Here is a 25,212-nt window from a genome sequence, read left to right as displayed (position 1 = left end):
TAATTTGATCTTTCACAAAGAGTAGACTCTTCTATAGAGAATACATGCTCTATACTAAAACAAAATTTTATATGTAGTATATATGACAATGTAATGAAGGCAAAGCACCTCTCTACTCTACCCCATTTAATCTACCAGAGTTAGAAATTTGCTGATATTGAATTAGGCCAAAAGGATTAGGTATTTTTATTAGGCTAGGGAAAAAATGGAATATCAGTTCAGTTCAGTCACTCAGTTGTGTCCAACTCTATGACCCCATAGACTGCAACACGTCAGGCCTCCCTGTCCATCACCAACTCCTGGAGTCCACTCAAACCCATGTCCATTGAGTCGATGATGCCATCCAACCATCTCATCCTCTGTCGTCCCCTTCTCCTCCCTCCTTCAATCTTTCCCAGCATCAGGGTCTTTTCCAGTGAGTCAGTTCTTCGCATCAGGTAGCCAAAGTATTAGAGCTTGAGCTTGAGCTTCAGCATCAGTCCTTCCAATGAACACCCAGGACTGATCTCCTTTCGGATGGACTGGTTGGATCTCCTTGCAGTCCAAGGGACTCTCAAGAGTCTTCTCCAACACCACAGTTCAAAAGTATCAATTCTTTGGCCCTCAGCTTTCTTTATAGTCCAACTCTCACATCCATACATGACCACTGGAAAAACCACAGTATTGACTAGATGGAGCTTTGTTGGCAAAATAGCTGGAATATAAAAATGATCAAATTAAACAGAATATGACTTTATAACTTGCATCCTAAATGTCTACACATATGAAAAGAATTTATGTTTAAATGTTCACATAGTATATAATAATGCAGTAAATAGTTGGGGTGGAAATAAACAGGAAAGGAGAATTTAATTATGAAAACAAAATAATTCAAAGAAAAACACTGTAAAATGCCAGAAAGTGACATTATGCTATCAAGTTTGCAAATGAATTGAGTTAGTTGGTATTTTTACTAAGACCTAAATTCTGAGTGGAAAATAATTTCAAATTTGATACTTTCAAAGGCCAGTGAAAGCTGAAGGCCCTCAGCTCCCCATAATGAGGAGGAAAAGAAGAAAAGCCTATAAAAAATGGAAACTCTTGAATCCCACAGTATGTAAGTCCAATTTATTGGTTTTATAAGTACATAAAAAGTGAACTACCTGGTTTATGTATTTTGATCTTTATCACAGGAATATCAATAAAAATAGGAAGATAAATGCACATATATATTATAAAATGATTTAGAAATTTGGTCGACTGTTACTATATATACATTTCTGCATTATCGATTATATGAATTACAAGTGATAACAATTCAGATAAAAATATTTACATATTCAAACAAAAGTTATTAAAGCCCCTATTCTTAGACTCCATTATCAATGCATTCGTATGTAACTGTCTCAAATCTATCTTCTACTTGCAGAAATCAAAGTATAGGCCATTGGAAGCAGCCATAAGCTGTAAAATTATCAAACTGAAAATGGCTATATACTGTTCTTAGCATGAAGGGTGTTATTTTGAGATTCAGTTGTCATCTACATTTCTGGAAGGCAGGCTACCAGCCTATAAACCGCTGTAAATGGGCATCAGAGAGCTGTGTCTCCATGTCTTTTCTCACACAACCTCCACGTGACAGCTCCCAGACTATAATCAGGCCCACTGGAAACTCTGAGTATTTGCTATAAGAAAAGTCATTCTCTCAGACTAGAAGAGAGACAAGTAGACAAATGGGAATGGTTTTGCTCTCCAAGGACCTTCAGTATGCTCAAGAACCTATATGTCAAATCAGAAGTCTGTATACCTCTCCTGAAATTGGAAAGTAATAATTCCTAAATATATGACTCTTTATTTGATTATGAAACAGCAATTATTTTTCTGCATCCCAAACTTCTATGCCACCTCTAGCAAAATTTTGGTAGGATATTTTCCTTTATCTGATTGAAGAGAATTTATTTATTCTTTATATATAAGTATTTATGTAATCTTATTAAAATATATAAGTATATATAAAATACTATTTAAAATCATTATAAATACTACTTTTCCCATTTTTATCTTAATTTAATAAAGATATCCTTGTGGACACCTGGTTCATAGATTTCCATGACATCATTATTTAATCTGTTGCTCATTCTTTTCTTTTCCCTTTGAAATACTCTCTTTCAGACATTCAAAACATAAGTTGAAATCTTTGTATTTTGTCTGCTGTTTGTTACACAAGATCCAATACTTCATGCTCATGTTTGCAAATTTGTCAAGCAAAATATTCTAATATTATAAAGCAGAGGAGTAAAGGTTACAAGGTGTCAGTTCTGGGGCCAAATACCTGACCATGGCAACTGGCTCTTTATCAAAAAGTCTCTCAAATTCATTTGCATAAATCTGCTCAGAAATTTTTATTTCACCCATCTTGAAAGTCTCTGCTTCAGAGTAAAACTTAACTTAGCGCCCTACTTCCTGAAACTACCAAGTGATATTCTGCATTCTAAGATAATTGATTTAAAATGAGATATTTATTAGAAATGAATGTTTGTGGAAAATACTTTTACATACTAGGAATGAATGGAAAATGCTACTCTAAATACTTACAAAAGATATGCATTGAATTTCATCCTAGAATTTGGAACAGCTGCTTTCTAAATGGACACAGAAACCTTTTTTTTTTTTTTTTTTTTGCTTTTTCTTCAGGTGACCCTCAGGCTGCTACACAAGCATGCCAAAAAAACATAAAAGACCTTGAAAAGGAAGTCAAAAGAGACACCTCAGGAGCTTTACTTCATCAGACTGGGGCATTAGGAAACTCTCAGGAAAGTGGAGATGAGCATACATCTGCTTCTACGAGTAGAAAGCAGAAGTCTCCTTTTCTCCCTGCAGATAAGAAACAAACCCCATCTGAAAGCAAAATAATTAAGGAAAAGGATGAGCCTCCTTCCTCCCTTTCTGATCGATCAGACAAAGTCTTACCAGCGGTCACGTTCAATGACTGCGAAGAACCATTATCAGAAAAAATTGCACTGCGGGATTTCCCAAACACATCAGAGGCCCTTCAACCATCAAAAGGCAAAACTATGACAGACGTGACGTGTGGGGCTGTCCACGTCCGAGTAGCAATCGAGAACAGCTGTTTCTGTCAAAGAGGAATATGGCTCCCAACGAAAAAGACGTGTTCAAGATGGCGCCCGCGTTACTCTGTCAGACACCTCCAGAGATGCTACACTTCTAGAAGCTGCTCTTCCGAGTGCAAGAATCTCTCGGTTGAAGGGCAACAACCCGAGGCGTCATCTAAATCTGAAGGGAAAATTGCCAGAACTGAGAGCCCCGCACTGAAAGTTAGTATCGTAGGAAAAGGAATTAAAGTCAAATACGTGAGTAAGAAAGAGAATGTATTAATAAATATAACTTGTCCGCCAAAAAGTAGGAAACCAGTGAAAACCAGAAACGTTGCCTCCAGTCACGCAGCTAAAGAAGGGCCCGAGTCTTCTGCACAGTCCGATACCGGGTGCCCTGAGAAGTGGCAGCTGGAAAACCAGCATCACAGTTCAGGCTGTTTGCACGCCTCTCCTCCCCCTGGGTTTGCTCTCCAGAAGGAGGAGAATTCCGATTCAGTGGTGGTTTTCCTGTGCTCAAGCCCTGACAGCGAGAAGAATAAGCCTGACACAGTATCCTCAGCCTCAGATGACTGTGCGGTAGAATCTGCCATCTTTCAGCAAAAGAACTGTGTAGTTAGTAAGAATACCCTCCGAAAGAAACGTGTCTCTGAGGCTGAGACTCTTCTCAACAACATTCTTCCTACTTCACGTGATACCTCAAAGACCATGAGCTTGAGGGATATTGACTTAAGTAAAATGCCTTTTGAGGACCCTACAGATGTGAACAGAGACAGAAAAATCATCTCAGATAAACCAGAAAATATCACATTGGACTCAGACACACAGCCCAACCCAGAAGGAATAAATTACTTGCCAAGTACCATTACTGACATCTTTCCAGTTCAAGATGGCAAAGGCTCTGACTTTTGTTCGTCTTCTCTGAGCGTGCAGTTTGTGGGAGAAAAGGCATCCAACATTTACTGCAAAGGCAGCAAAATTCCACCTGCAGATTGCTATGAGAACTCAGATTCTTTAGCTTTCCCTTCTATTCAAAATGTTCTGAAGTCTTCCACTTCTTTCAGCCCATCACCCTGGGCCGCCAGACACTCAGAACCTAAAGAAACCCCTGGGGACCCCTTTCCCTTTAATCACTGTGCTGAAGTTTTGAAAGACTATGGGGAAGGGCTTATTGATGTGGCTGAGAGAGACTTTGAAAACACCACTTTACATAGTGACTCTCATACAAAAGCACAGCCACTACTGGAAGTGAAGGGGACACCGCATCCACCTCTCAGCCTCGCGTCCTCGGGCAGCCTCTCTGCTGGCCAGCCACTCAGCAGTAGTAGCTGCATCACCGCAGAGTGGGGTCACATAGGGTCTCGCCCAAGCCATCCAGACACAGCAGTCCCCAGCAAAACAAAAGCCCCAGTGATGACAGTGATAGCTGATGAGTTAGACCAAAGGTTAATTATTCAAGGTGATGAAGAAGACACTGTTTACTCTAATTATTCCATGGGAATGAAAAATCCTAAAGAGCCTCCCGGCTCTCTGGGAAACGTTGAAAAAGACAAATGCCACATAATTATGCCTGCAGTAAAGAACGCATGCTACAGAGATTTTGAAGACCTAGCAAATGACAATCATGATAAAGTCTGTTTTCAGACGAATTTTCCAGACAGTGCTGAGTTCAGCTGTGCAAAGTGTGCCACAGATAACCTGTTCCTTATTGAGAAGACCCTGACCAATGATGCAGACCAATATGGTCACCAAGATGAAGAGAGCTTTGGACTCACCACTTTTAAACAGGAGCCAGCAGGGTGCCAAAGGACTGCCTCAACAAAGCCAAGCCCTGAAGAAAATAAAAATGACCCAAAAGAAACTCACGATCACCAGATAGACATCCTGTTCTCCCCTCAGAAGCAGAAAGCTCTGAAAGGTACAGTGGGCTATACAGAATCTTTAACTTTCATTGTTTTTACTTGTTTGACCTTTGGGAAGTCTTTTTTTATTGCTTGGGATTTTTTCTTTATGGCTGAAGATATATTGAGTATTTTAGAGTTAGATGAATATGGGCAAGCATATATCAGCCTGCTTTTTTCCATTATTGCCTACCCCACCCATAAATAGTGCATAGCAAAATTACCAAGACTGCAGTTTAATATAAAGTTTAAAAAATCGATTTCTCTTTTAAAGGTTGATGTATTGCCAAATCAATTTTGTGGGAAACGTTAGCCTTTTGCCACTCTTAAATAATCTGCCATTTCTTGCTTCTTGCAAGCTAAGCATGTTCAGTAGAATTGGAAGAAAATGTTTGTGATAAAATGTGTTTTTAAACCTTGCCGTGTCATTGCAGAAGCACGGCATACATGTTTCAGGAGGCCATGTGGAATAGTAATTAAAACAAAGGACAGAAAACAGAAACAGTCATGGCTAATCCTCACTGAGCCATCCTAGGGACTTCTGACCCCAAGCAGACCTCTGACCGCCCTTGTGGACTGGTTGGCCATTTTCAAACCACTGATAGAACCCAGAAGCTCTCATGGAGAGGGCTAAGATTGAAGCTCATTCCTAAGTACATAATATTGCCTGTCTGCTTCTAACCTTGTATCCTCATCGTATCACTGGAGCATTTCTTGTTTTTCTTCAATAAGCCCAAATATTTTATACTTAATGTTAGCATTTATTCTACACTGTTATTAAACGCATCTTGAAAAAGTAAGGATCGAACCCAGGTTTCCCGCATTGCAGGAGGATTCTTTACCAGCTGGGCCACACGGGAAGACCACGAAAAAGTAAAAACCTCCTTCAAAACTGCCAGTAACATTCTTAACGCGGCCACATATGATATTTGGAAGGACAAAACTTAGTCAAGAAGCTGCCTTTTCCGCATTGCTATCCTAGACCTAAGTTTTTAATAAAATAAAATTTAGAAGTAGAAATAAAACACAGAGGCACAGAAGTGTGGGCATGAAATGTGAAATTTACTTCGCAGAGAATTAAATGCCCTAAAACAACACATAGAGTCATCTGCTGAATATGAACCCACTAAGGTAAAAAGATCCATCAGTCACGGCGATGGCTGCCCAGTTGCCAGCCCATCCCTAGACACCAGAATCAATGGCATTAACCCTTACATTTGTTTCAGCCCATAATTATTTCAGTCTGCAGGAAGCCAGTCTGCAATAATAGCACTGGTGTCTCCCAGAGCACGTGTGTGCCACCTGGATGAATATTCCTCCCAGGCTGATTCCTCCTCCATGGACACGCTCCTCCCTGAACTGCCTTTCCCAGAACAGCCTGTTTCCTTAAGAAAATCAATAATTCAAGTCAGAATCCTCCCAGGGCTGATCCTGTGCTTCTGTAGACTTTGAAATCATCCCATTTGGTGCACAGTTCCAGCTACTGGTTCCTGGTATCGCTTGCTTCGTTAAAAAGCTGTTCCTACAACTCTCTCCTTCCTCTCTTTACTTCTCTTCCCACAGATCACTCTGTTCCAGCCACACTGCCTTTCTTGAGCTGCTGGAATCTGCCAGGAAAGAGCCCACGTCAATCCTTCGCTTGGGCAGGCTCCAGCCCCCATCAGTTCCTCCTCAGTCCAACCCCCACTACCTGGACTCCCCTTCCTCCAATTGTGCACACGGTTCACACTCATTCTTCAAATCTTTGCTCACCTAGTACCTACTCTCCGAGGCCCCCTCAGGCCACTCAACTCAAGACTGCAAGCTGAGCCCTGTCCATTCCAACCTGGGAGTACTGCATTCCTTTTCCGTGTCTTCCTTTCACACACAGCAGCTTCCCCTATGTGTTGTGCATTTAATTACTTTATTTCTTCTGATTTCTCTCACTAGAATGCAATCATGAGGGCTTGGACTGTTTTTTTTTTTTTTTCTGTTTTGATCTTTGTTGTATCTAGAGCACCTGAACAGTGCCTGCCGGAAGAGTAGGTATTCAGTGAATGTTTGTTGAATGAAAGGATGAATTCAGGAAAGTTATTCTTTGTGGAAAACTCTGTTCACATACAAAAACAAACAAACAAACAGGAAAACAGTTCAGAAGTGAAAATGTTTATATTAGCTGTTTGAATCTATAAGTCTTTAGATGGATTTCACTCTTCTAGAGCTATGAGTTTTTTATACTTGATGCAATACCACTGTTATTATACTATTGCTACTTTAGGCCAGGATTTTGTCATTTTTTTCAGAGTATAGATGGCCTTGAAGAGTGCAGACATCTTTGTACTATTTCTCCAGAAAGTTTGACTTTTAATATAGACACAAATATATGCTTTTATTTGCAGAGGGGTCCTCCAGCTTCTCAACATCTATCCACATACCTCAGGTCAAGAATCCCCGACATGGGTGCTGACTGTATTTATGGAGTTCCTTCCACCATGTGCTTGCTTCAGAATTAACTAGATTAGAGGTCACAGCCGAGTGGGGCCAGGCAGGTAGTGTAAATGAGTAACGCAGGCCGCACATCAGAAATAATGGAGTGCTGGTGAACCAGAGGGAGTGCTGTCCTGAGGCTATGAGAATTCAGGCCCCGAGTGGCCAGGCCTTCTCGTTTTTCAAGAGAGCTGGAGATCTGGGATTTTTGATCTCTATGAATCTCTAGATTCTATGACATTTATGACACAGTAGAGGCTGAGCAATCTACCACCTCTGAACTAGATTAACCCAGGGTAGTAGGGATGGGCACATAACAAGAATTACAGAGCCAGTGCTATAAGGGAAAGCATACCAGTCTGAACCTCTTAAGACTAAAATTCTGGGTTCTGGTCTGCACATTCTTAGGTAAAGTGGTTTCTCAGGGCCTCCTTTCTTCAGCTACAAATTGCCTGACATGTATCTTTAAGACCTCTGCCAAAGAACCGGGAATGCTGTATCGTAAAACATTTTAATGAGAGGACCAAATCTAGGCAACTCTGAGAGAAGGACAGGTAATGAGAAGGATTAAATGATATTTTGCCTGGCGTAGAAATATTTGTAATTAAACAGTCCTTTCTATGTAATATGATACAAAACTTACAGGTAACACATGAGACAGTTTATTTCCCCATGTCCCTAAGGAAGGAGTGATTCTGAAAGCTTGCACCCAGGCAAACCGAGCCGAGGGTCGTGGCCAGGACAAAGTCTGTGGTCCTAAGATCTACACCAAGTACTAGGGATCCAAAGATGCACAAAACAGCCATTCCTTTCCTGGTAACAGAATTGTAGCTCTTGGGCTACTTTCCAAGAAGCTGACTTCTGACGACATTGGGGAATGTCCACACTCATAGCCACTTCGGTGTCTCCCAGTGTGTGAGCAGGGCCAGGGGCCAGGGGCCAGCTGCAATGCCCAGCTGGGCATTTCTCCCAACAGGGCTCCACCCAGAGCTGCATTTCCCTCTCCTTGGCCTGCACTCACTTCCCAGGCCCCCTCTGGCTTTCACGGTGCTAGCTCTCTACTTTCACACTCACGTGTCATAAAACACCAGCGCGCTTGTTGGTGGACTAACACATTGTCCTAACAAAGGGACAGTGTGTGTTTTGAGACCTTCAAGGTCCTCCAGGGTCCTCATCCCCATCTGTTCCCCAGAAGGGCTCAATAAACCGTCTCTCAGGTAGTCGTGGAATAAGGGAGAGGCTTGTATGTGAGCAGAGGTTACTGAGACAGAGGTTAAATTCACCAGGTGAAAACCTCTATCAGTTTAAAGTATTCAAGCATTATGCTGATTCAGGTAGTAAGCAGGTCGTAAATTTGAGATGGAGAAGTGTTCCAGCTCAGACCGAATGATTTCTTGGTAGACATCTTGCAGAATTGTTTTAAGCATAGAGTGGGTGGCTGGACAAAATTACCTTCTATGTGTTTGCAAACCTGAGGTTCCACAAACACCAAGCAGTAACAATGGGAGACGCTTTACTCTCAGCAAGCATCCGGGTGGCTCTCAACTCACACTTCAGAACACACTGGAGGTCACGGATGTGTCCTCGTTTGAATGTTTAAGATTCTAGAGGAAAACTTATCTCTCCATGTCACAGTCATATTCCCCTTACACATACTTTCCTAGATTCATAGGACTTCCTCCCCCTAACCCCCAGCAATTTCAGGAAAGAATTGCTTTAAATGTACAACGTCTGACATGAGAAAAGTCTCCTTTTCATGGATGCCTTCAGAGTCAGCCTGGCCTCCCAGTCTCAACAAACTGTGGAAGTGGAGTGAGTGTTGAAGGAAAGGGTGCGAGGCCAGCTCGGTAGCATTTTTAAGTTTCACCACTCTGTAAAACTCCAGAGGGCAAAAGAGTCATCTTGTTCATAGCTGTAGTCCTAGTAACTAGCATGGTAGAAATTACTTTAGAAAGGAACAGTAGATATTAGAAAGTGAATGCCATTTTTTGGTCAACTTCTTAAGCCCTAGGGAAGAGGTAGGACTCAACAGGAAAATTATGGAAAATAAGAGGAATTGAATAGTGACTCTTCTCTCCCCCTGCCAAGTGAAGTGAAAATTGTTACGTAAATGAATGAGTAGTAACTATACATAAACATAAAGAAGATAATGTATTCATGGATATACCACCTTTATTATTTAAATAGTTCTGAGAACAAACTTTGGTGCTGATAAATTAGATTTTAAATTAAAAAAGATTAAATTCTAAAAACTCATTTACTGCTGGGAATAAAGTTTAAAATTTGGTTTCTTTTTGCATAGCATCAAAAAGTGAAAGAAAAATCCTAACCAATTCTAGCCTTTCAAATCACTTGGCGATGTATTATGTACTCTGCTATATGAGTTTTGTTTTCCACTTTGACAATTATTTTCTTAAAGTTTGCTTGTATTGCAATTAGTTTAACTGTGACTTTCTTACTTCTAATTAACATATAGTCTCATAGCTTGTGCTGACAGAAAGCAGCAGTTTGGAAGTAAATAAACTATTTCAAATTGTTATTTATTCAAATATAAATATAAAATATAAAAATATCAAAGCCTTCATGTAATTTGGCTCTTATCCTTCTTCTCATTTTGAACCGACATGTACAGCAAGAAAAGTATGAAATCTGTATCCTTCTGAACTGAGTTCAATAGTACACTTGTTTTCAAAGACTGTACCTGAACTAATTCAGATAATAATAATATCTTGTATAGTAATTTCAGTAGACATAATTAACAATTGACTTGCATTGTGCTCCTCCGAAGCAGCTAGTAAACTAATACAAACTAATACAATGTATCAGGCATACTGCTGGTGCCCAAGGAATATCTATTGAATTGAATCCTACTGAGGAAATGCATGGTGATTCCCCCGTTTCCAACATAATTCTCTCTTCCGTCTACACAGCTCTTTTATCTCCTTAGTCTATTTCTTCCTCCTCCTCTTCCTCCCTCTTTTTTAGCAATGCAAGTTAAGAAAGTGAATCAGGAAGGAACTGAATGAAACCATTCTAGTTCCAGGCTTCAGGGGCTCTGTTTCAAAGACTGGAACATTTGAAATTCTATTTTGAATTGCTGTCTCACTTTCAAACTTCATGTGGTTTAATCTAGATGGGAATTTGGAAATCAGCAGCCTTCGAAAGTTATCCCAGGAACTGGCTCCAAAAGGTAAAAGGGGCAGCGATGGCTCCCAGGAGGAAGGAGTGGAGCAGTGGGCCAGGAGAAGGCAGCAGTTCCGAGACGGCAAAAGGTCCAGCTCTGCGGGAGGAAGCTCGTTTGCCAGTAACATCACCGAGGGATCCGGTGAGTAGACCGGTGCCTCCTCCAGAACCAGAGCAAAGGCCACAGCTTGCTGAAGCTGAGCCCTGTCCTCACCTTCTTATTTTCAGAATATAAGCCCTGTTGTTTGACCATGGCAGTGTGGTCACTATATGCTTTTATAGAAAAGGTATTGTTAGAATAATCAGCTCTTTAGATCCACTAAGGAATCCCAACTTGGTAAATTACCTCCTTGAAGACCAAACTGCCTACTAAGACAACTGTTCTCTTCAGAAACTGAAATAACTCACTATAGGGTTCTATAGTTTTGCAATGGATTGTATTTCCAAGAATCTGAGTTGGCTTACAAAAATACCTATAGTGCAAAAAGGTAAGAGTAATCTGTTTTATTATAAGGAACCACTTTCTTGTTTTAACATTTCTGAAGTGAGGAAGTAGATGTGTACTTTAGTGAGAGAGTGCTGTTTCTCTTGCTATTGAAAAGATGCTGTTAAATCAGTATCATACTTCTGTCAAGAAGAAGACCTTCCTCAACCTGTCTGTGTTCTTTTGGCTGGCTTAAGAATTAAACTGACATGAGACAAATTAACAAGAGAGAATAGAACTTAATTTCATACGAGCAGGAACCCCACACCCATGAGAGGGTCAGAGACTACATATACGTGAAAGATTCAAAGAGAGAAATGCATCAGACTCCCACTGGCTCTCTGTGTTACGTATAGTAATATATTGGTTTTAATGCTGTTCTCTCCAACATCCTACCCTCTCTTTCCCCCATTGTGTCCGAAGTCTCTTTAAGTCTGTGTCTCCTTTGCTGCCCTGCACACAGAATCGTCGGTTCTATCTTTCTAGATTCCATATACATGTGTTAACATATGGTATTTGTCTTCCTCTTTCTGACTTGCTTCACTCTGTATGATAGGCTCTAGGTGTATAACACAGGGAACCCGAAACTGGTGCTCTGTGACAACCTGGAAGGATGGGGTGGGAAGGGAGGGGGGAGGGGGGTCCAGGAGGCTGGGGACACATGTATGCCTATGGCCAACTTACGCTGATGTACGGCACAGGCCTTCACAATATTGTAAAGTAATTATCCTCCAATTAAATACTTTAAAAAGCCAGAAATGTAAAATGAGGTATATATGCCATCTTAAGATAAAAAATGGAATAGGTTTTTGGTGATTTCAAAGACGGAGGGTCATTCATGGGATGATAAGAATGGAGGTTTGCACTGCCATAAAAAAGGGGCCACTTAGATAAGAGTTATCTCTGGCAATAACTCTTTCTCTGGGAAAAATCCCCAGTTTAAGTTTTTATAGGCAGTTATGGGAGGAGCAGTATTCTCTTCAGCTCAGAGAGTTCCCCTGCCGTCAGCTGAAAGAAATCAGCATGCCAAAGTGCACATCTTGGGGAGGACTCTTCTGAATCCCTGTATCTCGGTCCCACAACCTACGGCAAACTGAGGATGGAAAGTAAGTCATCGGTGAGGAAATCTAACTCCCCTTCAGGGAAATAGGATTAAAAAGGAAGGGGGTATTAATATCCACCACAATTAGTACGTCAACTGCAATTTCTAAAGTGCACAAAGTCACGGCTGTGAGTTTCAGTGTTATTTGGGAGATTTACTGAGGACTGTAGCCCAGAAGACTAAAGAGATGGGAATACCAGACCACCTTACCTGCCTCCTGAGAAACCTCTTTGCAGGTCAAGAAGCAACAGTTAGAACTGGACATGGAACAATGGACTGGTTCCAAATAGGGAAAGGAGTACGTCAAGGCTGTGTATTGTCACCCTGCTTGTTTAACTTATATGCAGAGTACCTCATGCTAAATGCCAGGCTGGATGAAGCACAAGCTGGAATCAAGATTGCCAGGGGAAATATTGATAACCTCAGATATGCAGATGACAGCACCCTTATGGCAGAAAGTGAAGAGGAACTAAAGAGCCTTTTGATGAAGGTGAGAGTAGACAGTGAAAAAGTTGGCTTAAAACTCAACATTCAAAAAACTAAGACCATGGCATTTGGTCCCATCACTTCATGGCAAATAGATGGGGAAAGAATAGAAACAGTAACAGACAGACTTTATTTTCTTGGGTTCCAAAATCACTGTGGATGGTGATTGCAGCCATAAAATGAAAAGATGCTTTCTCCTTAGAAGGAAAGCTATGACCAACCTAGATAGCATATTAAAAGGCAGAGACATTACTTTGCCAATGAAGGTCTGTCTAGTCAAGGCTATGGTTTTTCCAGTGGTCATGTATGGATGTGAGGGTTGGACCATAAAGAAGGCTAAACACCAAAGAATTGATGCTTCTGAACTGTGGTGTTGGAGAAGACTCTTGAGAGTCCCTGGGACTGCAAGGAGATCCAACCAGTCCATCCTAAAGGAAACCAGTCATGAATATTCATTGGAAGGACTGATGTTGAAGGTGAAACTCTAATACTTTGGCCACCCGATGGGAAGAGCTGACTCATTGGAAAGGACCCTGATGCTGGGAAAGATTGAAGGCGGGAGGAGAAGGGGATGACAGAGGATGAGATAGTTGGATGGCATCGCTGACTCAATGTACATGAGTTTAAGCAAGCTTCAGGAGCTGGTGATGGTCAGGGAGGCCTGGCGTGCTGCAGTTCATGGGGTAATAAAGAGTTAGACATAACTGAGCAACTGAACAACGCAGCTGGAGGGGAGGTGGAAAAGCTCTGTATCATTCCCCACACCTTGCCCTATGCATCTCTCCCATCTGGCTCTTCCCAAGTTGATTCTTTTAATAATAAGCTAGTGATCTAGTAAGCAAAATGCTTCTCTGAGTTATGTGAGCTGCTCTAAAAAATTAATTCACGTGAGGTTTTGGAATCTAGTCGGTGGGTCAGAAGTACAGCTGACCTGGACCTGTGACTGGCAGCTAAAGTGGGGGTGGGGCTGGGGGAGGCCCTCTTGTAAGATTGAACCCTTAAATTCTGTACCCAGTAGGTAGTGTCAAAATCAAGTTGAACTATAGTATACACACATGCGGTTTCTGAAGAACTGCTTCCCAACACACACAAAAGAGTTGTGATATTAAGCCCAGGAGCCCAAAAGAGTTGTGATCCAGAGAATGTTGTCCCTACTAGAGAGACAGTAGAGACTGTGTGAACGTCCTGGGTTATGTCCTATGGACAAGCTGGTGGAATGACTCGAGTACAGTTCAGAAAGACAATGGTGTACCTTATCCAGAGTGACTTAGAGAGCTGGCACAGGTTAGAGATTGAATGTAGCTATAAATGTGGGGCAACCTTTTAAGTAATTTATTTAAATTAAACACAATACTGTGTTATCCTGCCACAGCACCCTTAACATTCATGGGAACAGTGAGGAGCACAATGTAAATGTTCTGTTTTGTCCTGAGAGTTTTTGTTCTTGTGTCTTGATCATGTCTAATCCCTTCAGTTGCTTCTTCCCGGGTGGCAATAAGGACTCAAGAGCTGGAATATTTTTTTTACTTGAAATTTTACTGTCGTAATTCTAGATTCACAGGCACTTATAAGAAAAAAAGAAATAGAGAGAAAGAATAGAGAGAGCCCAGTTTCCCCCAATGGCATTTCTTTGCTTTTTATTGAAATGTCGTTGATGTGCTATATTGTGTTGGTTTCAGGTGTACTAAATAATTATTTGATATTCACCAACATTATGAAAGGATCACCATAAGTCAAGTAACCATTTGTCCCCATATAAAGTCATTGCAGTATTATGACCATATTCCCTATACCGTATATTACATCCCTCCAACTTACTTATAACTAAAGCTTTATACTTCTTATTCCACATGACTTATTTCTTAAATTTTTATTTGCATGTAAACTACTGTATAGGGTTGTTTTATCATCGCTCTACTGTTCATGGACTCTTGAAATACCTCCCTGGGGAATACTTTTCTTTTATTGGATTTCCAATAAAATATTTCTGCTGAATAATGTTCATTTTATTCCACACCTACTTCCCCTTGTCAATTTCTGGACTGATATATTCTAGAATTTGATTTAGATTTTTAAAAATCAATTCTTTTCATAATCAGCACTTACTAGAGTTCATTTATGTTTATCACTGCTTTTTACACCAATGACTTCCAACAGGATTTGTTTTCTTTTTCTTCTTACTATAGTTATTCTCTAATAGTTTTTTAGGAGAGTTTCTTTGGGAGGTAAACTGAGTCCTTATAAATCTGAAAATGTATTCACTTCCTTCTTAATTCTGAATGACAGTTTAACATAGTTTGGTAGACAATTCTAGATTCAGATTGTTTTAGAAACTGGCTCACCAGCTTCAGTAACCAGTGGTGTTGATGAACAGTCTGCAATCTTATTCTCACAACTTAGGTCATTAGTCCAAAATTTGTCTATTTTACCTCTTAGGGTTTTCTCTTCATCCTTGGTATTCTAAAATGTTCTAGTATGTATGTCAGTATGGCATATATTTCCATGTTTGGTATCCCATAAGTTATCACATGCTGATGACTCAGGCCTTCCTTCAAGTCTCATAAATTCCCAGATATGAGTTCTCCCCTCTTTATTTTCTCCTGCTGTGACCCCTTTTAGAGAGTCATTTAAACTTTTAGATCCATCCTCCAGATGTCTTAACCGACCTTTCATACTTCGCATCTCTTCATTAATTTCCACTACATTCTGAGAGAATTCCTTAACCCTATCTTTCAGCTTAACAAGTCACCCTGCATCCAGATCATTCTTTCTCTTTAGCCTTTTTTGTTTTTAATGATTTTTATTTCAGCAACATTTTTACTTCAGCAACATTCAACATTTAAAAATGGTTTTTATTTCTTAAGTTCAAAGGATATTTAGGTGGTTCTTTTTTGTTGATCTATTTTTTTTTTTACTTTTACCTCTGAGAACATTAAATGTATTGTATAAAGTTTTAATCTAGTTGCTCTATCAACCGTTTTCTCAGTACTTATTTAATATTTGCCAAGTTTGCTATCTATATTTCATAGTGTTGGCTTTTCCCAAATGCTTTGTGATTTTTGATCGGGTGCTTATTTTTTGGTTCAAACTTCCTACTCACAACACCTCTAACTAAGCCCCTGGGCAGGTAGCAAAGGCTCCAGTATGGTTTTTGCTATACTCTCTGCAAGAAAGCTGCAAGTTACAATAAAGACATAACCCTACGAAGAACATTTTATATGCCATCCAGGGGTCCTCTGTGCTCAATCTTCAACTTTTTAAGCACTCATTTTTTTTTCTCGGCTAAAGGCAGGTACAATCATTGCTGCTACTTGACTCATGGAGTCTCCATGTGAGGGATGTGCAGACATCAAGCTACGGGCTGTTTCTGTCACGGTGCTCCAGTTCATCGCCCTGCTGACTGTACCTGGGGCCTCTCTATCTTCACTCTTGGTCACGCTTCCACCATTCTGCATCAAAACTTCCTCACAGACAAGTCAGAGAAAGACAAGTACTGTATGATATGATTTATATGTGGAATCTAAAAAAGCCATACTCGTAAAACCAGTAAAATGGTGATTACATGGGATGATAGGATAGATGTTGTTAGGGATACAACATGCAAAGGGTACTAAATAAATCTTAGAGGTAAATTGCACCTCTAAGTATAAGTACAGTGAACGTAGCCAATAATATTGTCGTACACTCATCAGACTTACTAGAAGACTAAAACTCAATTATTCCCACCACTAAAAAGAAAGAATAACTATGTTACTATGATAGAGGTGCTAAGTGTCACTACAGTGGCAATCGTATTATAATGTGTGAATGCATCAAATGAACATGTGCACCCCTGAAATTTACTGTGTTATATGTCAGATGGGCTTTGCTGGTAGCTCAGGTGGTAAAGAATCAGACTGCAAAGCAGGAGACTCTGGTTGATTCCTGGGTTGGGAAGACCTCCTAGAGAAGGGATAGGCTACCCACTCCAGTATTTGGGGGCCTCCCTGGTATCTCAGATGGCAAAGAATCCACCTGCAATGAGGGAGACTTGGGTTCGATCCCTGGGTTGGGAAGATCCCCAGGAGGAGGGCATGGAGACCCACTCCAGTATTCCTGCCTGGAGAATCCCCATGGACAGGGAAGACTGGCGTGGGCTGCAGTCCATGGGGTCACACAGAGTCGGACACACTCAGCGGCTAAACAACACACACACACACGTTCTCTATTTCCTTCCTGTTTTTCTTCTGGACTTGGAAATACCTCTGTCCTTTACTACACAGAAAAATTTAGCTGCAATCCCCACTTGTACGTGTGTATAAGTGAACTTACCACGGTGTTCATAAGGTAAAAGACCTTGTAGGAATTAGAACCCATCCAAAAACAGGTTTTCTCGCATTCCTATTAAAATGGGACACTGGGCCTATGCTCCCTCCACTGCCTAGAATCCACGTCTGCAGACAGCTTCCATCTGTTCCTCCAGCTTCTTTTTCAGCCCTTCTCCACCTCACTGTCTGCCCCCGGAGTCTCACCCGCTGGCTTCCTATGGGTTTGGCCACTAAGGAAGATCCACAGACACCTGGAGGGAGTGTTGTTCATTGTTCAGCTGCTAAGTTGTGTCTAACTCTGAGACCCCAGGGACTGCAACACGTCAGGCTTCCCTGTCCTTCACCAGCTCCTGGAGTTTGCTCAGGAGCATGTCCGTTGTGTTGATGATGCCATCCATCCATCTCATTCCCCTCTTGCCCCTTTTCTCCTCCTGCCTTCAGTGCTGAGGCTGAAGCTCCAATACTTTGGCCACCTGATGCAAAGAGCTGACTCACTGGAAAAGACCCCGATGCTGGGAAAGGTTGAGGAGGTAGTAAGGAGACTGAGATTCTGGTGTTATTGCCTCTGATCTCTGCCTGTAGTGTACCAAAGGCTGCTTGTGTCCCTAAAGTCACACTCCTGTAAAGTGGTCCTGTCCACACTGCCTTCCATGACTCTGGGGTCTGGTAATTCTCTTCAGATTACTCACTGAGTGTGTCCCCAACCTTAAGACCTGCCAATGCTCTATCCTCATATTGTGAGGATAATATGAGCTGAAACTCCGATACTCTGGCCACCTGATATGAAGAAGTGACTCACTGGAAAAGACCCTGATGCTGGGAAAGATTGAAGGCAGGAGGAGAATGGGACGACAGAGGATGAAATGATTGGATGGCATCACCAACTCAATGGACATGAGTTTGGGTAAACTCCGGGAGTTGGTGATAGACAGGGAAGCCTGGCATGCTGCAGTCCGTGGGGTTGCAAAGAGTCAGACATGACTGAGTAACTGAACTGAACTGAACTGAATCCTCATGTTATAGCAAGGATCAAATATCACCTACATTACAAACTGATAAGACACAGCTTCCCATTGCTTACAGAAATAAGAAAGGATACCCCTCAACAGAGGTTTGCTAGTGCTTCAGAGTGGGGAAAGGCAAAGTCTTATTTTTTTGACAATTAGAAACTTGATTTAAGGTAGATGTTTCAGTGTGAGAGCTTGATTAAAACTTAATAAGGATCATGATTTAAAAGATCAGGACTTAAGGAAATGGCAAGGTGGGGATTTTGAGAATTTCAAAGAGACTGAGGAAATGAGCTGTTGATGCATTTTGTTGAAGAGTTGATGGTGGGGAAAGAAGTACCTGTAACTAACAATAAAGGTATTTGCCCAGTCAAGGGCCTTCTAGGCTATAAAATGTGTTGATAATGTGAAACAAGGTAATTTAGACAATAAGATGCGTGGAAGTAAGTGGTTTTGGTTTTCAGTTTCCAAGCTGTAAAAGAGGGTGGACATTTTATTCTCAATATACTCAGATCTTCCCTAGTCTTAGGGTAAGTAAATAGACAAAATTTCACTAAGATGAATTACTCCAAAGTGGATTTCCTAGAGAGCATTATTCTTGAACTGCGATTCATGTTTTTTCTTGGCCTTTTATTTGATTAACTTGCAGTTGTTGAAAATTTTCTTTCTTTCTACCTGAGAAAACTTGTTTCCAAGGCAAACCATTCAATATCACAGTAATGCAAGTCTATGCGCCAACCACTACTGGTGGAAAAGCTCAAGTTGAATGGTTCTGTGAAGAGATACAAGACCTTCTAGAACTAACACCCCAAAAAGATGTCCTTTTCATCAGAGGGGACTGGAATGCAAAAGTAGGAAGTCAAGAGACACCTGGAGTAACAGACATATTTGGCCTCGGAGTACAGAACGAAGCAGGGTAAAGGCTAATAGAGTTTTGCCAAGAAACGCACTGGTCATGGCAAACACCCTCCTCCAACAACACAAGAGAAGACTCTACACATGGACATCTCCAGATGGTCAATACCAAAATCAGACTGGTTATATTCTTTGCAGCCAAAGATGGAGAAGCTCTATACACTCAGCAAAAATAAGACCAGGAGCTACCCTTCAGAATGCAGAGTTCTAAAGAATAGCAAGGAAAGATAAGAACGCCTTCCTCAGTGATCAATGCAAAGAAATAGAGGAAAACAACTGAATGGGAAAGACTAGAGATCTCTTCAGGAAAATCAGTGATACCAAGGAAAAATTGCACGCAAAGATGGGCACAATAAAGGACAAAAATTGTATGGCCCTAACAGAAGCAGAAGATATTAAGAAGAGGTGGCAAAAATACACAGAAAAACTATACAAGAAAAAGATCTTAATGACCCAGATAACCACAATGGTGTGATCACTCACTTAGAACCAGGCATCCTGGAATGCAAAGTCAAGTGAGCCTTAGGAAGCATCACTATGAACAAAGCTAGTGGAGGTGATGGAATTCCAGTTGAGCTATTTCAAATCCTAAAAGATGATGCTGTGAAAGTGCTGCACTCAATATGCCAGCAAATTTGGAAAACAGCAATGGCCACAGGACTGGAAAAAGTCAGTTTTCATTCCAGTCTCAAAGAAAGGCAATGGAAAAAAATGTTCAAACTACCATACAATTGCACTCATCTCACACGCTAGCAAAGTAGTGCTCAAAATTCTCCAAGGCAGGCTTCAACAGTATGTGTACCGTGAACTTCCAGATGTTCAAGCTGTATTTAGAAAAGGCAGAGGAACCAGAGATCAAATTGCCAACATCTGTTGGATCATAGAAAAAGCAAGAGAGTTCCAGAAAAACATCTATTTCTGCTTTATTGACTATGCCAAAGCCTTTGTGGATCACAACAAACTTAAAGAGATGGGAATACCAGAATACCTCACTTGCCTCCTGATAAAATCTGTATGCAGGTCAAGAAGCAACAGTTAAAACCGGACATGGAACAACAGACTGGTTCCAATTTGGAAAAGGAGTACATCAAGGCTGTATATTGTCACCCTGCTTATTTAACTTATATGCAGAGTACATCATGCGAAATGCCAGGCTGGATGAAGGGCAAGCTGAAATCAAGACTGCCAGGAAAAATATCAATACCCACAGAAACGCAGATGACACTACCCTGATGGCAGAAAGTGAAGAACTAAATCGCCTCTTGATGAAAGTGAAAGCAGAGAGTGAAAAAGTTGACTTAAAGCTCAACATTCAGAAAACTAAGATCATGGCATCTGGTCCCATTGCTTCATGGCAAAAAGTGAGAGACTTTATTTTCTTGGGCTCCAAAATCACTGCAGATGGTGACTGCAGCCATGAAATTAGAATTCGCTTGCTGCTTGGAAGGAAAGCTATGACCAACCTAGACAGCATATTAAAAAGCAGAGACTTTACTTTACCAACAAAGGTCCATCTAATCAAAGCTATGGTTTTTCCAGTAGTCATGTGTGGATGTGAGAGTTGGACTATAAAGGAAGCTGAGCACCGAAGAATTGATGCTTTTGAACTGTGGTGTTGGAGAAGACTCTCGAGAGTCCCTTGGACTGCAAGGAGATCCAACCAGTCCATCCTAAAGGAAATCAGTCCTGAATATTCACTGGAAGGCCTGATGCTGAAGCTGAAATTCCAGTACTTTGGCCACCTGATGCGAAGAGCTGACTCATTGGAAAAGACCCTGATGCTGGGAAAGATTGAAGGAGGGAGGAGAAGGGGACAACAGAGGATGAGATGGTTGGATGGCATCACCGACCCAATGGACACGAGTTTGAGCAAGCTCCGGGAGATAGTGAAGGACAGGAAAGCATGGTATGCTGTAATTCATGGGGTCACAAAGAGTAGGACATGACTGAGGAACTGAACTGGACTGAAGAAAATAAATCTTGTTTTATTCACGTAAATTAGATACAATTGCTGTTGGCCCTATTCTTCCTGGTCCCCCAAAGAATATCTCACACAAAAGCAATAAAGTTGGTACTCTGGATCCACAAGTGATTGTTTGCAGGACTCACCTCCATGGTCACCAAATCCCTGGATGCTCAAGCCCCTAAGATAAAAGGGCTTCTCTGACATACTCCACAGCCAGCAACCTGAAATCCTTAGTTTTATGGACAAATCTGCTACTACTAGTCTCTTTCACAATCATGTCTGCCCTGCAGAAAAAGGAACAACTAGAGCTGTGTTGGAATCAGCTCATCCAGGTGGCACTAGTGGTAAAGAACCCCCCTGCCAATGCAGGAGATGCCAGAGATGCAGGTTCCATCCCTGCGTGGACCCCTGTGTCAGGAAGAGCCCCCAGAAGAGGAAGTGCACCTCACTACATTATTCTTGCCTGGAAAATTCCATGGATAGAGGAGCCTAACAGGCTACAGTCCATGGGGTTGCAAAGAGTTGGACACACCTGAGCACACACCAAGTAACCAAATAATAGGTGGAATCAGCTCACAGTGGTTTATTTTAACCAATTGTTCACTTTTATCGGCGTCCCTGATGGCTCAGAGGGTAAAGCACTTTTATCCCCCCAACACTGTAATTCATTAACATCAGGTTGGTAGCACGAAACCAGCCATGGAGTATTTATTCAATGGAAAAGCAAACACTACAAATCAGGGCTTTTTTTTTTTTCTTTTGGACAATCACTTGTTAAACATTTACCGGCATCCACTAGAAACAACACAGGAATCAGTTGTATGACTTCAATTCAAATTCAAGCCAAAATACCACAATCATTTTAATTAAAGCAATTATTGTTTCCTTTGGGATGAATTCTGTTTTGAATGGAAATGTATACTAACAATTTGTTTCAGATTAGACATGAGGGAATTGAACCGCCATTTTATTCTTCAGTTTATCCAAGGCACAGACAGTCAGTAGGCATGTTGTGTTTCCTCAGAAACTTTTCAGTAGAGGCTGCAATTCACTAAGAGCTGCTGGAGCCAGCATTGCTTAATGTGTGCTTTAAATTTTATCTCATTTACAGAGTCAGGATATGCTCCTAATCCATGACTTAAAATCTGACAGCTTTATCGAGCATCATTAGAGCTGGTGTTTTTCAGTCTGTTAATCTCACTCAGCTCTGACTTCCTACACAATAACTGGAAAACACATTAGGAATGGCATATTTATGTCTGTGGACACAGTTGATCAATCTATCTAGGCTGTGGGGGATGCTGACTAAGGCACACCAGGTAAATAACTTGAAGGCTGTATACTGAAGTCAGAAGGGTCTGCAGCATGGAGTTCTGATTTTCATAATCTCGATTGGCTCCTGTAGTACAAACATATGTGGCAAGAATTTAGGTCTAATTGTGTGAGGACTCTTGATAGCATTTCCCTTATTTCATTCCGCAATAAAAATTATTAAAGAACTGTATTTACATGATAAAGGAATTTCAATTTCCAATAGTAAGAGCTAATAATTACATTGTGCTTCCTATGCCAGGCTTTATGATATAAATGAGTTAAGCATGATATTTTCTTCCTGACTTTACCCAATAAGGAATCTGAGTCATGGAGAGAATAAGAGAATAAATCATGGAGAGAACAGCCAATGTCACATAGCTATAATTAGTGGCAAAACTGACTGGACCATTTGTATCTGACATGGTCTTTCACTGGAAATGTCCAAACAGAGTCTTACTTCATAAGACTCTTCATAAGACTTCATAAGACAAAAAAGATACCACTTTTTTGTTACCTTCAAATAATACAGAATAATTCAAAAAATACAGAATAAAAAATAATACAGAATGAGAGAGATATGAGAATGTCTAAAAACACCTGAGTTGTTTTTTTTTTTCTTTTTGATTCTTTAGTCCAAAAAAATGAAGTATTTAAATTTTTCAAGAGCAAAGAAGTGAACATGCAATTTCTGACATACTGAGAATATTTAAGAGCTCATTCTGTGTACATGTTATGTACAAACTGCTATGTATAAAATAGATAACAACAAGAACTACTGTAAAGAATTTCAATTTTTCAACAAAGAGCTCATTCTGTTTTAAAGTTTCATTTATTAAAAGATTCATCTTACCAGCCAAATTTATATGACCAAATTTTGGTTACAGAAACATTTGGTTTGTTTTCTTTTTGGCTCAAAGTTCCAAAAGGGCAGTTGTTGGGAAATCCAGCAGCTCAAAGCTGCAGCAGGTGTGTGACATGCTGCTTCACTGGATTTTAACACAAATTTTATGTCTCAGTTTACGTAAGAATATGTTGATCAGCTCTGTCTCGGTAACTGAATGAACAGAGAACTGCTCATCCACATAATCAAATCTGTTTATAAATAAGTGAGCTATTTTAACAGTCTCATGCAGGCTGACAAAAACAAAGACATCTATAATTTAAAGGCCCACCCTCAGACTGTTAAATGATAGGGGGATGATTACCTATCCAACATGGACAGCTCCTATTCAGAAAAATAATGAAGATAAATCCTTACCCAGGAATCTACATATGTTATATTCATAAATATTAAAATATAACTGAATATTTAAGGCTAAGGATATAGACAAATCAAATCATGGAAGACACGTTAGGGCTTCTGTAACTTTAGCAAGTATATAAGAAGCAGTTTTGATTTAGGCTTAAAGTTCAGATAGGTCAATGAATTATTATAATTTTTTAATTTACTTTTCCTACCATTTAATGTCAAATGTTACAATGTTACCCTCAGGTTTATTAAAAAATGAGTGCAAACATACTTGAGGGATGTTGGAATATGATATGTAGAAGACGATATTCTATATCCAGAGTTGAAGTATTCTATTCTAAAGCTTTCATCATTTTTATTTCAACAGACAAGATCTCCCATAACATTCTAATATCATTTACATTTTAACTTTATCATTACATTATATTACCATACATCATCCCCTTGATCTTCACCCACCAAAACTGGATTTATTCAATCAACATGGTCTATCTTTCCAGTACCTTCTTCCCTACTTGTCCACATGTTTATCTACCAACCCATAACCCCAACATCTTGTAGAAATTTTGCCCACTCCTCACATGTGTATGCTCAGTCATGTCCAACCTTCGTGACCCCATGGACTACAGCCTTCCAGGCTCCTGTGTCCATGGGCTTCTCAAGGCAAGAATGCTGGAGTGGGGTGCCGTTTCCTCCTCCAGGGGGTCTTCCCAACCCAGGGATCAAACCCGCGTCTCCTGTGTCTCCTGCATTGACAGGTGGGTTCTTTACCACTGAGCCACCTGGGGAGCTCACCCAGTCCTCAAGGTCCAGTCTAATGATACCCTTCCTTCTGCTTTTCCCTTCGGTCATGACCACTCTCCTTCCTCTGAACCCTCTTATCTCATCCTAAGTACCATATCTGACTCATCTTTCTATCCCCATTATGCCTAAAATTGTACCTTGCTCATGACAAAGGAATAATTATTTTAAATTACTTCAACTCGATAAATTGTAATTTAAATGTAATTTAATTTCATTTAATTAATGCAAGTAATTTATTAATTTAATTAATTAAGTAATTCAAATGCATCTAAAACCACTTAAACCATCGTGGATTGATATAAAGTGACTGATATAATATTGTTTGGTATATAAAATAAAAACTGTAAGTAAGAACAAGCATTAAAGATATTGGAGATTTGTTCTTGACTGTCTGTGAGAGCCTGTATGCTATTTCATGCTTTGTCAGTATGCCACCCCCGACCGTTTCTACCCAAGTTAAACAAACACTTGAACTAGAAACTCACTGTTGCTCAGATCTATGTATCAGGACAGCTACCACTTGCACCCTTCAGTCTGGTATTAGGACAGCAGAAGTAGAAATGTAAGGTGAGTGGCAAGAACCATTAGGAGTGAGTGTCCAGAGAAAATCAGGTGAGTACGAAAGAACCTTTCTTCCTAGTGGCTTCACATAACTGACCTTCCGCAGAAGCACGGTGCTGATGGCGGGTGGACACAGTGAGGGGGGAAGGGAAAGTCTTCACCTATGATGTTTAAGATAAACATACGGGAGCAAATAGAGTATGTGAGAAGAGATAAAAAGAGGACTTTGTTGTTGTTATTGTTGAGGAATCATTCTGGGATCTTCAAGCCCCACTCTCTTCATGATAATGAAGAAATGTAAGTAAACGATCTATGCTTTTCTTGAACGTAGGTTTAGTTACAAAATAGTGCTTCTCAATTTTGTATCCTTGAAAG

General features: G+C 40.5%; 1 protein-coding gene across 1 annotated transcript in view; it reads left to right on the top strand.

Annotated features, from left to right (window-relative positions):
* Positions 1-1,746: 1,746 nt before the first annotated feature.
* The window catches only part of LOC110127759 (uncharacterized), a 112,611-nt gene continuing 89,145 nt past the window's right edge, over positions 1,747-25,212 (top strand). The window contains exons 1-3 of the mRNA XM_070458054.1: positions 1,747-1,804; positions 2,674-5,010; positions 10,593-10,784. Of these exons, the coding sequence (XP_070314155.1) occupies positions 1,747-1,804; positions 2,674-5,010; positions 10,593-10,784 (2,587 nt within the window). The remainder of the gene's footprint in view (positions 1,805-2,673; positions 5,011-10,592; positions 10,785-25,212) is intronic.

This window comes from Odocoileus virginianus, chromosome 3, assembly GCF_023699985.2.
Source record: "Odocoileus virginianus isolate 20LAN1187 ecotype Illinois chromosome 3, Ovbor_1.2, whole genome shotgun sequence".
In the NCBI taxonomy this organism is placed as follows: Eukaryota; Metazoa; Chordata; class Mammalia; order Artiodactyla; family Cervidae; genus Odocoileus; species Odocoileus virginianus.
This window is presented reverse-complemented; position numbering and strand designations above follow the sequence as displayed.